The sequence below is a fragment of the Rhopalosiphum maidis genome, chromosome 3, assembly GCF_003676215.2.
Source record: "Rhopalosiphum maidis isolate BTI-1 chromosome 3, ASM367621v3, whole genome shotgun sequence".
Taxonomy (NCBI): domain Eukaryota; kingdom Metazoa; phylum Arthropoda; class Insecta; order Hemiptera; family Aphididae; genus Rhopalosiphum; species Rhopalosiphum maidis.
In genome coordinates, this window is record NC_040879.1 from 53,410,631 (window position 1) to 53,426,867 (window position 16,237).

The 16,237-nt window shown below is 26.0% G+C and overlaps 1 protein-coding gene and 1 non-coding gene across 2 annotated transcripts; both read right to left on the reverse strand.

Annotated features, from left to right (window-relative positions):
- Nucleotides 1-4,485: 4,485 nt before the first annotated feature.
- LOC113559487 lies at nt 4,486-4,604 on the reverse strand. The gene has a single exon (XR_003405989.1). It is a non-coding gene; the product is annotated as a 5S ribosomal RNA (ribosomal RNA).
- A 3,303-nt stretch (nt 4,605-7,907) lies between these two features.
- LOC113557403 (coenzyme Q-binding protein COQ10 homolog B, mitochondrial) lies at nt 7,908-10,883 on the reverse strand. The gene is made up of 3 exons (XM_026962898.2): nt 10,692-10,883; nt 8,840-9,016; nt 7,908-8,779 (listed from the first exon to the last, which is right to left on the reverse strand). Exons 1-3 carry the CDS (start codon nt 10,754-10,756, stop codon nt 8,341-8,343), a joined length of 681 nt encoding a protein of 226 aa, XP_026818699.1. The 5' UTR covers nt 10,757-10,883; the 3' UTR covers nt 7,908-8,340.
- Nucleotides 10,884-16,237: the final 5,354 nt, after the last annotated feature.

Here is a 16,237-nt window from a genome sequence, read left to right on the forward strand (position 1 = left end):
ATTTTTCGCAAAGCTCCGTGACTGTCACCGAATGGGGCCCGTGCACGGAGGATGGCGTGGCGCTGCTGCAGAGGGCCTGCACTATTTATACACACGACGAGGCCTTATTATTAACGTATTTATTGCGTAGCCTCGTTTCGTGCGACTTTTCGTGTCCGGGGCGGTGTACAAGAGTGCAGGTCAGGTCCCGTTGTTGCTGTAATAGGGTGATGACGGGTATACACGGTGAACGTTATTATTATCACGTATAATCCGCGAATAAATCTGATGCGGTATTCGGTATTGCCGATATTGATGTTATGACCAGTAGGCAGTAGGCACCTAAAGTAAAAGACAATATTATAAAAAAAAAAAAAAATTCACGTATCCAGTGATATGGTGCTGGAGAAATACGGAGAAAATTAATTGGACGTAAATGCACACAAACTAAACAGTGTTGGATCTAATAACAGAAAACAGAAATTTGCCAAACCATATAAGTAAGACAAAGGCGGTAACTATGGCATTGGCATATGGTAATAGGTCATGTGATGATATGTCCTACTGCTGCCTCAGCTGAGACACAAAATGAAACTCCGCATACAGCATCAGTGTCGCCAGTGTCGCGTCACCGAGACGGTGGTGCTAATTTTGAATAAAGGCAAATCGGTTACACATATACCTTTACCTATACTTTATTTTTGTGACACAAACCAGTGGCGTAGTGTGTGCGTATGCTGCACAGCATACACTTCACAAATTGAAAAAATAATTTTTTTTTATATTAATAATGTAATATTTTTATAAAAAAAATTTTGATTTGCCGCGCTATAGTCCGCTATATCTAATGGCTGGCACCTATCATGTTCATTATGTACGCAGTATGCACGTTGGCGATTGCATACGGGTACAGACATTCACCTAACCTGACCCGCTCGCGGTCGTGTTTTTGTCATTCGTGTATGCAGGATCAGTTTTGCATACGCTATCGTCAGCCATTTATTTTTTGTTTATTAAATATAATATTGTGTTATGTATTTACGTAATATATATTAACAAACACGTAAGGCATTGTGTCACTGTATGTTTCAAGTTAAATATTAAGAAGAGTATAGGGGGGGCGTAGCTTCCACGATTTTATTAACTTACTATTTCAATGCATACGCTAAGCTGAAATCCACGCTACGCCACTGACATCAATCTAACAATTAATTTTTATTTGTTTTGCCATTTTAGTTAAGCAATATATGATCTCTTTTTAACGTATCTATGAATTTAATGACTGGGTCCGTACAATTTATTATAGTGCTGAAAATGTATTAATGTATTATACTATATCTCCACATTGAACATTGTTGTTGGTTCTCTGAAAGATCACCTCGAAGACAACTAAAACAGTTGCAGAATTCTATTGAGAATAGTGAATGTTGACGTTTCTTCTTCTTTTATCTCTTTAATCCAAAATTCCGATCAACCAATCCAATTCATCTCAAAATATGTTATAATTTTTTTTTAAATACTTGCTTTCTAATTATATACTTCAAACCATGAGTTAATTATCTATTTTATTCATAGTCATAAAAACAAGTTCTCCTAATTTTCATGTTGAAGTAATATCTCAAATCCAGTATTTTTTGTAAAATTATTATTATTTGAACAGTCGTGATTTTATACTTGTTTCCAAATTGCCTGGCTAAAGTAAAAAAAAGTAACCATATACTTTCGTGTTTGATCGAAAATTCAATTGAAAAAGCATTCATCACTACTTTTTAAAATTCAGTTTTTTGTATAAAAGATTTAGAACAGGAATGGCAATCTGTGCACGCACACCCAAGATTACACGCAAAAAATGTTTAGAACACGCGAAAAATTAAAATATTTATTACTTATTAGGTATATTATTTTATTTTTAATAATAAATATAATAATAAGAACCTTTTTATTACCGCTGACATCTTTCGGAAAATTATATTGTAGGTTTGTCATTTTTTTTTTTCATTAAACTTCTTATTCCTTAGTCAACTTGATAATTACAATAAGTTAATTTAAATTAATAGGTACATTATTTTTTCTTATTCATATAATATATATAATATATGATATAATAATTAATAATTATTTCTATAGTTAAATGACATGCAGGGAAAAAAATAGTTAATTTTTGGCACGTAATGTAAGAAAAATTTGTCATCCGTTAGAATAAAAATTATATTTATGAAACTATTAAAATATTACTACTTGAAAAACGAATATTTAATACAATTAATATGAAAATTATTGCCATTTCGTAAATTAAAAATAAAAATAGACATTTTTATAAAGTATTAAAATTCAAGTGAAGAAGTGTATCCTAATAAAGTTTGTGTTGGACATAATTGTTGTTAAAGCATAGATATTCTTTCAATTTATTAATTGATTTTTTTTTAATTAATGTTATTGTTATATTTATTTTATACTATTATGTACTGTTGATCTTCTAGTTTCAATTGCGTATAAAACCAATATGGATTATTTAATACGAAAATTAATTACCTATATAACACAAGGTTAAATACTATATATTTACCTTGCATATTATACTTTTTTTCATTGCATATTTTTTCTCTACTTTACATTTTTTGATTGTAACTTTTGTACCTACTTTTATTTTGATATTTCAGATTTCTATATTATATCATTATGCATAATTACATATATTCAAACGTAATCATAATTTTCTGATAACATGTATTTAATGCATTTTATTATATGAACCCATATAGTTATATGTTCTATCACAATAAATATAGGAACCTATATTATAACTATATTGGTATAGAATAAATACATTATAAATTATAATGTATATTGACAACGCCTTTCCCCGCAAAATAAGCGGAGTTAGCACGCTATTTTTTAATTTTAAATTTTAAATTTATCATCGGCTTTTTACTGCTAAACAAATATTTTTTCACTTTGAGCCTCCAATAAATTATAAATAAGTTTTTTAAAGAAATTTTAATAAATTATATAATTTTAATTCTTACTCCTATTTTCCATTGCTATTTTTTATACTTGTGTAATATGTATATTGAATATATTTAATAATTTTTTTATTATTTTAATTAAAACGATTAAATTTAAGTCATAAATTATTTATACTTGTTATTTATGTGTTCCTAGTTTTATGATATTGTTTGATATAGATAAGGTTTTATTTAATTAATGTTGTTGTTGTTGTGTTCTTTTTTTAGGTTTTTGTGTTTTTGATTGTAATATGTTTAGTATAGATAATTATTTTTCAAGTCACCACATGTGTGATAATTCCTTAAAATATTCTCTGGTAAATGAATAATGCTGTATTATAATTAAGGTATATTAAATACTTAATATTTTCCAAACAAATATTTTTAAGCTAAATCATTTTCCTACGTTTATTTAAAAATATTGTATTTTATTTTCATATACTATTTACCAACGTTGTACCTATTAGTATTGTTATCCTTTGCGCTATCTATGAAAGTTTTATTTGAACTATATAAATTAATTATATATTCATCTTGAGGGCAAGTTAAACTTTTATATGAGACATTTAAAGTTTATACATATTTTATTAGACATATACTATTGTTTATTAGGTGCCAGATGAAAATATAGTGTTTTTTTACAAAATCACGAAAATTGTAAAACTATAGCTTGGAAATGTAATATTAGGTACCCTCATACCTTTTTTACAATATTCAACAATTTGAAAATCCAAATGCAAAATTCAAAAAATTATATGATTAATATACGCAATCTAACATACAATCGGTTGTTAAAATTCCACCATATATTTTCTTAAAATATTCAAATGTAAGACACAGGTAACAAGTACTTTTAATATTAATTTACATTTGTATTTATTAAAATATTCCTTTTTATTTTTCTAGTTATACTACCCAGTAATTTTAGTTTTTTCATTAAAGCATACATCATTATTAATAGTTAAGGACAAAAATCATAAAAAAATTTTACAATAATTTAATATTTTATATAGTTTATATTACAACGTAATACAGCAGCAACAACTTTTAGATTTTAGGCGAAGTGATGAATGTATTAAAATTAAATTTTACAAAAATGTTCTTTTTTTTTTGTATCACCTTTTAGAATAGTAAAAATGGTTCAATCTTCTTTTAATCTTTTCTGATAAAAAAGTGAATCTAGTTAGTACTTTGAGGAATCAAGTGTATACAATTTCCAATATTTTTTTAATAATTAAGAAAACAAAAATAAACAATAATTGGGATTTTTACACAAATCCAGTAACATTATAGTATAATTCTCAAGATAATTTAATTTAGAAATTTGTTTATAAGTACATTACGCTATTAATACTATTAATTGTTGAAACGTGAATAAATAATATTTACTATAATAGATATTTGTATGAAAAAAAAAATAATAGATTAAAGATTAATAAACTAAAAAATAAATACTTACAGATACCTATAAAAATTATACGATAAAATATTTTATAAAAAATGCCAACGGCACGTAGTGTTCCCAAGCGGTCACCCATCCAAGTACTAACTACGCCCGACGTTGCTTAACTTCAGTGATCGGACGAGAACTGTTGTATTCAACGTGGTATGGTCGTTGGCGATGGAAACACATTGTCCGAGTGGATCTAGATACATGCTCTTATAGTCTTATAATAGGCATAATATAATTGATTGGTTACGTTTGGTAATAAAAAAAACGCTTACCAAGTCAGAGATCGGCATGTACATTTTCTTGATTTTCAATTTTTCGAAATTTATTAATTGTTTACAATATGTATGTAAAGTGTATTTTATTTTCATTTTCATTTAGTGAGATAGATCTCTGAAACCGGAGAGCGGATATTTTTGTTGTTTGGGGTCTTGCTAGACTCACACTGGCTAGGAGAAGTGCAGTGAAGATTTTAAGAACTTTATCTTTTATAGTTAATTTACTACAGAACTTCAAAAAAAATTAAAACACATTTTATTGGATGCTTCTTTATGTTTTTCAGCTTCATAGCTTTGTAGTGAGTTAACAATTGAAGATAAAAAGTTCTGAAAATCTTCACAGCACTTATCCTAGCCAATACGAATCTAACAAGACTCCAAATAATAAAATCTGTTCTCCAGTTTTGGTAATCTACCATGCTAAATGAAAATCTAGCAAAAATAATTATTTTTTTAACTGTAAAAAATTAAATCATTTTTTTTGAAAATATTTAATTTCAAATTTTGTATCTACTTCATAATTTCTTTTTAATGAGCTATTAACCAACTTTTTAACCATAATAGTTTTGGAGAAAAGTTAAAAATTAGACATTTTGTGACAGTTCACGCCGACGTTTTTGTTGATTCAAATTGTCATACCGCTTGGGTGTGATATCGGACCTCTCTCATTAATATTTTATATTATAGTTAGCTTAATCATCCACCTACTCATTACAACTGTGAACTGAGTTACCTACATTTTTATCATTTTGCTATATAACAAAAATTCAGACTTTTTTCATTTCAATTACCATCCTTAATTGATTAAAAATCAAGAAAGTAAAAATAATTTTTTAAATACTATCAAATATCAATAGTAGGTATCAATCAATATATTTGAATATATTACTTATATTAAATGGTACTATTTTAATATGTATTGCTAGGAACTAGGAATCATTTGGTAAGTAGGTATACCTACTACTGTTTTTTTTTTTTTTTTTTTTTAATAAAATTGCGCAAACTTGAAGATATTTAAATTATTTATGTATCTGTTCTATCTTCTATGGGTGACGGGTGTCAATGGGCTCAAAATGCATATAGTAAACAATGTATTTTAATAGTTTAGGTGTGGTTTAACGTCTATTTCATCCATTGACTTTATGAAGTCGATGATTTCATCAAAACTAACTGAGATAGTGAAATATCATGTTTTAGTTTTTTTATTACTTTCAGAACTAAATATAAAAATTAATGATACATTTTTTCATTAAATGTTTAAATATTATTATCAAACTAATAATTTTTATATTTAATTACATGCTCAACATTAATACCTACTAATAATAGGTACCTATGAAATTCGCAATTTTTTGGTTTTCCTAATTGGGTTAAAAAATGTAGGTAAGAATAAGGCTTTTCTTAAGTGTTTTTAATCTTGTTATTATATTGATTATGATAGATATTATTAAATCTGATTTTCGTCTTTAGTAGTTCACTATAAAATTTTTTTAAAATTATAATTGTATTTGGTGTAAAAAGGACACTAAAATACATCTTATTAAATTAACTATAGTCTATACCTATACTCTATAGGTACCTACATATTTGGCTCCATACAAATATTATTATCACGGCCTGGATTTGAATGAGAAATGTAATATTTTTTAGGCAATGCTTTTCAAGTACCAAATCCTTTTTCATACTTAAGAGAATCTAAAACAAAACTTTTATTTTACATTTTTAACAGTTTTGAAGCTTATAGCAATAATTTTTCTTTTCTTTTACTAATTATTAGCTTTTTTCTATTAACATAGAAAATATAGAATTTAGCATATAATTAATTATGAATTTATTTGCTATGCTTAGAATAAATAAATCAATTTTAAAAGTGATGTTTTCATCAGTCAACACTCAAAATCATCACCAAAGAATCTATTAAAAATTGTAATAAAATAACAAAATTAAAATATAAAAATGTTTTTACTATTTTATACTTCTTGGTCATTTTTTACAGCATATTTTGATATTTTTAAGGTTATTTAAATCTGGGCCCTAATTATTACATATTCTTAAAATAACATTTCAATATTCATCAACAATAAAAATCGATCAAAAAAATAAATAAATTCATTAACAACTATTTTAAAATTATATATTAAATTAAAATAACATTATGTATAGGTACATAAAATATTATTAATATCTATAAAAATATTTATTATGATTTGATGTCTCACATAGAAAACATTCAAATGAGTTGTCTTTATAATTGTTTCACCATCGTTCTGTTAAGAAATATGAGTATCAATTTGAATAAGTCAATTTTTCTTTAAAAACGTATAAAAGTATTTACCTCTGACTGAATATATAAAATTTAAATTTTTGGCAAGAAATCATGGCCAGTGTCGACTAGATGGGAATGACTCAGTATATCTGTGGCGGACAACAAGTATATGGTTGACCACATACTACAAAAATACCTATAAATGTATAATACCTTGCATCAATATACAAACATTCAATGTCTTGTCATCATGTCAATCCCAACATTTCAACGTATTGTACTATCCCTATGCAACACTGATATTGTATTATAATAACTATAACTAATATATAACTAATTTTATTAGTCTTGTAAATTGATAAAATTCACGACATGCGTGTATGCAACCCTAATTTATTAGTCAACAAGTTTCCAATACAATGATGTTAATTTATTAAATATACTTAATAAATTATAAACATAAATAAAAATTAAATAACAACCAAAGTAGAGAATAGAGATAATAATATAATTTATATTATACTATACATATATACAAAATAAAAATAAATATAATAAAATAAGAAAGGCAGTACCTATTAGTAACAATAAATGGGTAACACAATTATCACACATAATTCAACTGTCTCAAATGGCACTGAAATGTATTTATGGCATGTAGAGTGTTTGTATTAAATTTGGTGCAATTAACTGATGTATGAATAAATAACATATAATAAGTATAATTTATTTAAAAGCAATTGTTACAGATCAATGATTTTAATATATTTTAATAATTTTGTTCATTACTTTTCACATTAAAATATACAAATATAACAACTCAAAATATATTATATTTATTATAAGGATTATAGAAAAGAGCAAAATATTTAATAACATTTAACATCAAGTAGAAATCAGTAATAATAACACTGATTAAATTTAAAACATAACAGAATTATAACACATGTATTACTGTTGCCTATATTATGGTAAAATTAAACACATTATTAAATTTTAATATTTATTTTCATTCCTAATGTTTTCATCAATGTTATCACAACTGATTTCCACTCTTATTATTAATATTCTTTTATTTTTCTTCACTAATTAATAAACAATAATAAGTACCTATGTAAAGATAATTTATTCTAGATATTTTCTTCGAAAATAAACATAAACAATAGTCAACACTAAAATTTTAACAAAATTATTCACTTGGAAGTACTTTTATTAGTTACTTCTTTTGGAATTGTTAAGAGGACGCTATACCCGTATTTGTTGTCTGTTTTACTAATTTACATCATAGCAAATCTGCGTTTAACAGAACGCATGCGGGTATAACGTTTTCTTAAACAACAAATTTAATTTTCCAGTTAATTATTAAAGTTTTTGGGCTTTTATACAAGGTTTGCCATATCGTCGACCAGCTTCAACAAAGAAAGCATGTTCCATTTGTTTAACTAATTCATTGAAAAACATATTAGCTAATGCTGAATGTAATTGTGATTTAAATTCATAAGACACAAAAAAAGTAATAACACAAGTATTTGGATTATCTTTTAATCCTGGATCACAATTCCATTGAGTTAATAAATATTTAAACAGTTTTCCATCACGACATTCTGCTTTAATCATATGAGGGCGTTGAAATGTAATATGTGATACATAACTTTCTATTATAGGAGGAAAACCAATTTCTAAATAAGTTTTAGCATGATCCTTTCCTTTAACTTTGACTGTAGACTGTCGACAAAATGGTAAAAAATGTTTATAATTTTCTGTGTCTTGAATAACATCAAACATTTGCTCCGGAGAATATCTAAAAATTATGTATTAGATTAATAAAAATTTAATAATTTCTAAATTATGTAAAATTTACCCAATTAACTGTTTTTCTTTATACTTTTTTCCGTTATTTATTCCAGTATTAAACACATTTATGAAGTGTCGTATTTGTATTCCATACAAATATTTGGGTGTTATTGCTATTTTTGTAAGACAACTAGTTGAATAGAAAATATCTTTGCCATTCATTAAACTGATGAACTTCCATTCCCTATAAACAAAAATAAACAAATTAATAGAGAAACATCAAATTCAATAAAAATTTAAAACAAATTGTTAAACAGAAAAAAAGTTATAATTAATTTTATAAAACAATTATAAATTAAAAATATTATTTTTTAATTATTGAATACATTAAAGTAATCATATTAGACATGAATTATAAGACTACTTGAATATACTTTTATTTTTTATTTTTTTTAAATATAGAAATATTAAGAGCAGTTGACTATGGAATTATACATTTTAATAATTTTTCTCTTGAAATAAAAGAATATTTTAACAATTTCACTAATATTAAAATGTATTGTACTTATAGAGTGGACTATTAATCACGTCCTACTATGTAAATGTGTTTTCTGATTGTGTAAATAATATTTACAAATTAACTGATTCACTCAAGTACCCATGATTCAGTGGCAGATAAACCTTCACGACGCCCTGAGGCACGCTCAGTGTTTACAGCCCCACTTTTATAAATACTATCTAAGGATCGTAGTTTAAACGGGCTAACATTGAAAAGTGATGGGTAATAAAGTATATAGTAAAAATAAAATAACATAACAAATTTGCCGCCCCCCTACAAGTTACCGCCTTAGGTTTGAGCCTCACAAGCCTAGTGATTAATTCACCACTGTCATAATTAAAAAACATTATCCCTCAAAGGCGAAAAACATCCTTTGCAATAAGATTATCATTTGCTTTTTAAGACAAAATCCAGAATATGTGTCAATGCAATAGTTTTGAAAAAATAATTTATGTTTTAAAAAAATCAAATTTATGCTTGGCCATTCATTGAACACCATTAATGCAAGTATAGGATTTTTACTAAGAATACAAATAAATGTTATGAAAAAATATTTTACTATTTGTTACTCATAAGTTATAAGTGTTATAACATTATGCCTCTATGAGCGTAGTATCCTTTATTATGTTAAAATTATCATTAGAAAAAGTGTACTTTTCTTATTATTTAGAAATATTATAAATTTATAACTAATAAAATAACAAAAGGTTGATTTAAAATCAATATATTCTTCTAAAATTGTAGAAGTAAATAAACCGAAAATAATTAATTAATCTCCTAGGTACTGTATATTTAATTATTATATATAACACATTCTATATAATAAACTAAAAAAGAAAAAGAAATAAAATGTAAAATAAAATATATTAAATGCTCGATTAAATGTAATCAATGGTTAAATTAATTTGTTTTTTTTAAATAAAATTTTAATATAAGTTGTTTTATTTAAGATTTTTGAAATAATGTATACTATGCACATTATTATAGAAAAATTGTGAGGAAAAACAAAATTAATGTGTACATCAATTATTTAGTATTTTATTTTATTTTACTAACAATTGTGAAATTTAATTATTCATAATTTTTTATAGTACTAGTACATGACCTCGAATAATGTTTAGCTAAAATTGAGTAGGCGAAAAAAAAACCTAATTTTAACTTATAACTAATGTATACAAAAAAAAATAAAAAAAAATACATACCTATCAAGGACATTTTTTTTATACATTAAAATAGTTTTTTTTTTTCGTTTGATTATGTTATAACCATTGATATAAAAAATACATTATAAAAATATTCATAATTATCTTAAAAATACAAGCAAATTATTACATTATATATAACGATTGAAAAAATGTACCTGTTTTTTGAACTAGCGTTAGTATTAGTTAATCGCCTTAAATTCATAAACGTTGCTCTAGACATGACTTCAAACTAACGAGAAGCGATCAACTACAAGGAACCTTTGGCATAACGTTACGTAATTTATAAACAATGTCGAGTATTAAAAAATAATTTTTAAGACGCCGATTGTAGAATAAAACTTTTGAGATGGAAACAATTTTGTGATAGCTTATCAACAGGAATAGTACTTATCAAAGTGTGATACTAACAACAGTTGGGTACACCACATAGATCGATAGTCTAAACGAAAAAATACGTCATTATGTCTAATAGTATTTTATTCTAATCTAAGCAGATTTAAATATAATAATATTATAATTTATAACATTATGGTACGTACGACAAAGTGCACAACCGCTGGACTTAACTGCTTGTTGAATATTTTAGTATTAAAAGTATGTATGAGTGGGACATGTGTAGGTACCGTACTAATGGGTAGAGCCACTAGAGCCGTTAGTCTACACTGCTCGTACTGCCCCAGCGCCCTGGACACCGCTGAATACACTTTTTTCCAATGTTCGAGAGTCGAGACGGTACTAATGAACAGAGCCGTGCCATTAAGATTTGGTGCCCAGGGCAAAATTAAAAATATTCGCCCCTGTTTTATTTATCATTATGCATTTCATGTATTTCAATTTTTTGGCGCTCCTTTAAACCATGCCCCTTAGCCCGCCCCCCATGGCACGGCTCTGCTAATGAGCCTTGGGGCTGACTTACTCGACACGCTAAAAGCATGAATCAAGAATATATTTATGGGAAAGGGGACATCTTGGATAAAATGTCAGGCTATGCGATAAAAAAGCGTGTGAATATTGTTTAAACTAATAGGTTATTGGAATAAATTCAGTTTAGTTCTCTAGTTATTTTTTAGTAAAAATTGACATCTTTTTCATGATATTTTTTGTAAATGTCTGTTTTACTTTTACATTTTGTAAAGAAATCGCACAAGAGCCAAGCTGCATTCATTCCAATTAATTGTACATATATTATATAATCATTAATAATTAAAAAAATATAAAACATGATATATATATATATATATATATATATATATAAATGATTAAGTACAAAATAAAATCGTTTTGTCTATTTTATTTTATAAATAGAAAATAAAAAAACAACTTGCAGTAGGTACTTATACACGTTTGATCGGCGCGCGGCGGTCACAATGAATGCAGTGTGCGATATCGTATCGTATGTCAGCTAAATTTATATTTTTACAAATAAATTTTCATTTATCACTACACGATAAAAATATCGTAAATAATAAAATAAGTAAACTGCAAGTACCTTATCAAATATAGGCACCTACATCAGTAGATCACAATCGGTGCCGCGTTAAGCTATATATAGCCGCTTCGGGGCAAATTAAAATATGCCGCCCTTAAGACAATTACAATTCAAAAATTTGCCGCCCCGCTTGCCCGCCGTTAAACGCGGCTGTGAACACAATCAGTGAAATCTTAATAACTTAATAAGTGATAACCTCTGTCCACTGCTATCATAGTAGTATTGAAAGGACATTAGGTATAATAATGTTATAACTGTTAATTGTTATTAGTTATTAGTTTATTAATTATTATATAGGTACAATATATAGATAGCCTGTACCATTTAATACAAATAAATACAATATTTTATTTCGCCAAAATGTTATCAGTTAGCTCTCTAACTTTACTAACAAAGAATGCTCATCCATAATATAATTAGATCAGTGGCGTCATTTGGGGGGGGGCAACTTAGGCATTTGCCCTAGTCTAACATTTACAATTTTACATCAACCTTAAGTTGGCACGTTTAAAAATTTTAAGAAGTCTTATTTTTAACTACTAAAGGCCATTGTTATAAATCATAATAATGAATATTAATATTTCTTAAGTAAAGATTTATTGTTAATTTTTTTTTGTTATATTTTTTAAAGAACTATAACATATTATTAATCAAGATGTTTAGTATTTACATTATGTGACTGTATATACTGCTAACTTATAAATCTGCTGTATTAAAAGGTACCTATTACCTATTTATTATTTATTTACATATTACTCAATTATTCTATTTTTGATTTTCTAATTCTAATAAACATTTGACAAAATTGTTTATATTTAATACTTCAAAATCCTGTGTGTGACGTTTATATACCTAAAAATTTACCCCCCCCTCCTCACCAATTATGGCACTATTCTATGTGAATTGCGTGGAAAAAATGTTGAGTCGGCACTCGGCAAATCAGTTAGTAGTTGCCCTAGTCAAACAAAAACTGAAATGACGCTACTGAATTAGGTATGCATAAATTATAATATAATATGGTCTGCGGAATCGCATCATGCTATTTTCATGTTATTATTTATTTATTTATATATAATATGTTACTATATGGTTATTATTATATACATCATATATGTATGCGATACTTATAGGCGGGGCTCGTAAGTTCACATATTTGCATGTTTTTCTTGCAACACGGGAAAACATGCTAACTGAGATACAAATCCGTTTTATAACAACAGTCATAAAAATGTTAAGTTTAATAGTGCATGTTTTTGTATATTATATATATGGTGAAAAGGCATATTGGGCACGATAAAGTAGATTTTTTAGAGTTATTAGCACATATTTATTTTATAAAAAAAAACGTTTAAACAAATAAATGTTTGAATTATTTTTTATTTCTTATTTAATTTTTTATTTACAAAATTTTAGTATCTGACTATTTGTTTGATATATTTGTATTTTCGACTTCTCGTACGACTAGATCCGGCTCTATAGGTTTTATGCGTTTTATACGCAGTACCACGGAAACGTCGGAAACAATATTGTCGTTACTACCACCATCCTCTATTGAGTCTATCGTATAACGTGCGTATGATCTATCAATTATAATAATTTTCTTGTTTTGTCCATTGTTGCAACGAAACGAAACCTGTGGACTGTGGAGGCATGTTTTGGAAATTTGGAAGGATTCGTACCCACGCGGCCTGCACACCCATCATATAGCTATTTGGCATTTGCTAACTGCTGGTATAATACTATTATAATATTATGTACAGTTTTCTTGCACTTTTATTTGTATGTGTTTTTATCGTAGCCACAATTGTTGGATAAAGGTGTAAAAAATCAGACAAAGAATTACATTAATTAAAATTGATAAATATGACAAAACTTTTGTTTGACAAAATCTTACAATGTGTATTAATTGTATATATCGAGTGTTATAATACAATGTATAAAAATTAAAGAAATTAAATACTTTTAAAATTAATAAATATATCTTATTATTTAAAATTATTTATTAATTTTTTTTACATTATGTATATATTTAACGTGCATAATTTAAAAATGTTAGTGTATATAATGCATATTTTTTAATTTTTAGTGGATGTCTACATGCTAATTTATGCATTTTTTAGTGCATGAACTTACGAACCCTGCTATATGTGTTATAAATGTTATAATCAATAATATAAATATAATGTGTGTATGAGTTATAATAGCTCGCTGTACTACCAAGTGCTAAGTACTAATATTAAATTATTATTTTTATTTTGGGTTTTAAACAGAAGTAAGTACCATGGACTCTTTATATGTCTATGGTGAGTAATATATTTGTTTTACGATGGTATTTTTTTAAGTTAATATTTTATTTTTAAAGTAAGTATTGTAGTCTGTAAGTATAATTAATAATCACAATTTTAGATTCTGAGCGTAGCGATCAATGTATTGGTCTTTAAATGACTAATTTTAAATTATTTAAATTATCTAAAGGCATTTAATATTTTAAAATTCATACCTATAATCTATATATAAATGTTATTGTTTGATAAAAAAATTAGTTCAAAGTTATAATTGTGATGTTATTTAAGACCAAAAATAACAATTTTAACGTTATTATGTTGAATATTTTGAATCCAATAAATAATAATCGTAGCAACTTAAAATTGTTATCACTACAAACATATAATATTATTAGTACATTCTATGTACAATGAAATTGTAAAAAAAAGTGGCTATTGTTCTGCTGTATAGTAGAGATGGTGAGTAGGTCACTGGTCACTATAATAACGGATGTGTTAAATTTGAGTGCAATGACAGGTATCATTGTATACGAAAAACGATTCTGAACGGAGATGATTTATCAATCAATAATAATTAATAGGATACTAGGATATATATTTAAATTGTAATATATCATTATTTTACTTGATTTCGAAAACAATTTTCATTTCATACGCTCATAAAATTGTTTCTATATTGACGCTGGAATTTTTTTTTACAGTTACTTGAAGGAAAACTTATGGATAACCTTGTATTGGGTTTTTTAACCTTAGGTATAAATCACAAAAATTTTATGAATTTTCAACTTCGAAATTCGTTGCAAATTTTCGCGATTTTGATACATTTTGTAAAAATTTGAACTTTAAATGCGTTTAAACAAAAATTGCGACCAACGATTTTTGATTTTTTTTACTAGGATAAGTAAAATTTATAATAAACCTTGTATTAAATTTTAAAGTTTTTTTGAAAAGCCAACTTTTGTTTATCGGAATTTCAAAAAAAAAAAAAAAAAATTGGAATAATCAAAAATTTCATTGGTTTATAAATAGTTTAAAAAAATTCTAAATATTTTGAAAATTTAATTGTAAATAAATAACGCTAATATAAACATTTGGTGAAATTTTTAAGTATTTACAATGATTCGTTTTTAAGTTACATCAAAAAATCGATGAGTCGAAGAGTGGTTATGCGTAATAATTCCCGTTTTTCCGTTATTTTTTCAGGGTTTTTCCTTATGCTTTTGAAAACTACTGGAAGTTTTTTACTTTTGACCCCCCCAAAGCACCAACTAAATGAATTTTCCTTTTCAAAGAGGGGTTGAAGTCAAAGCATTATTACTACTCCAAAACGTGATAACAAACACAAAAATAAAAAAAAAACACACATATCATTGTAGAATCAATACATTCATCACTCCATTCAGAATCTAAAATTAGGTAACTATAGTAAATCATCTGTTAACTCTACTGTAGTATAAATCATTGTAATATAGTGTTAAACTTGAATTCAATGATAAATTATGGAACACAAAAAATGATTCTGACTTCTGAGTAAAAAATTATCTATCAGTTTATGTAGTACCTACTGACTAAATATACTAATATATATGTTATTAATATTTGTATATTTTATATTAAATTTTGACCGAGTGAAATTTTTTTTATCAATATGTTTATAGAGTTGAAACCTTAGATATGAATTTTTAACTAAATACTTTTAATATTAGTATGGTAGAGTACTTTTAGTATTAACTTCGCGCCCTAGTAATTATTACATGCAGTGTTTTAGCTTTATAATATAATTTATACATAGCGTCGATTATTCTTATAGGTTATTAGTTATATAACACTTGAAATAACTAACGAGTAATAATTGTATAAGTTGAAAAATAAAAAATCTTTCCAATCATTCACTATTTATAGCAGGTACATATAGTATAAATATAGA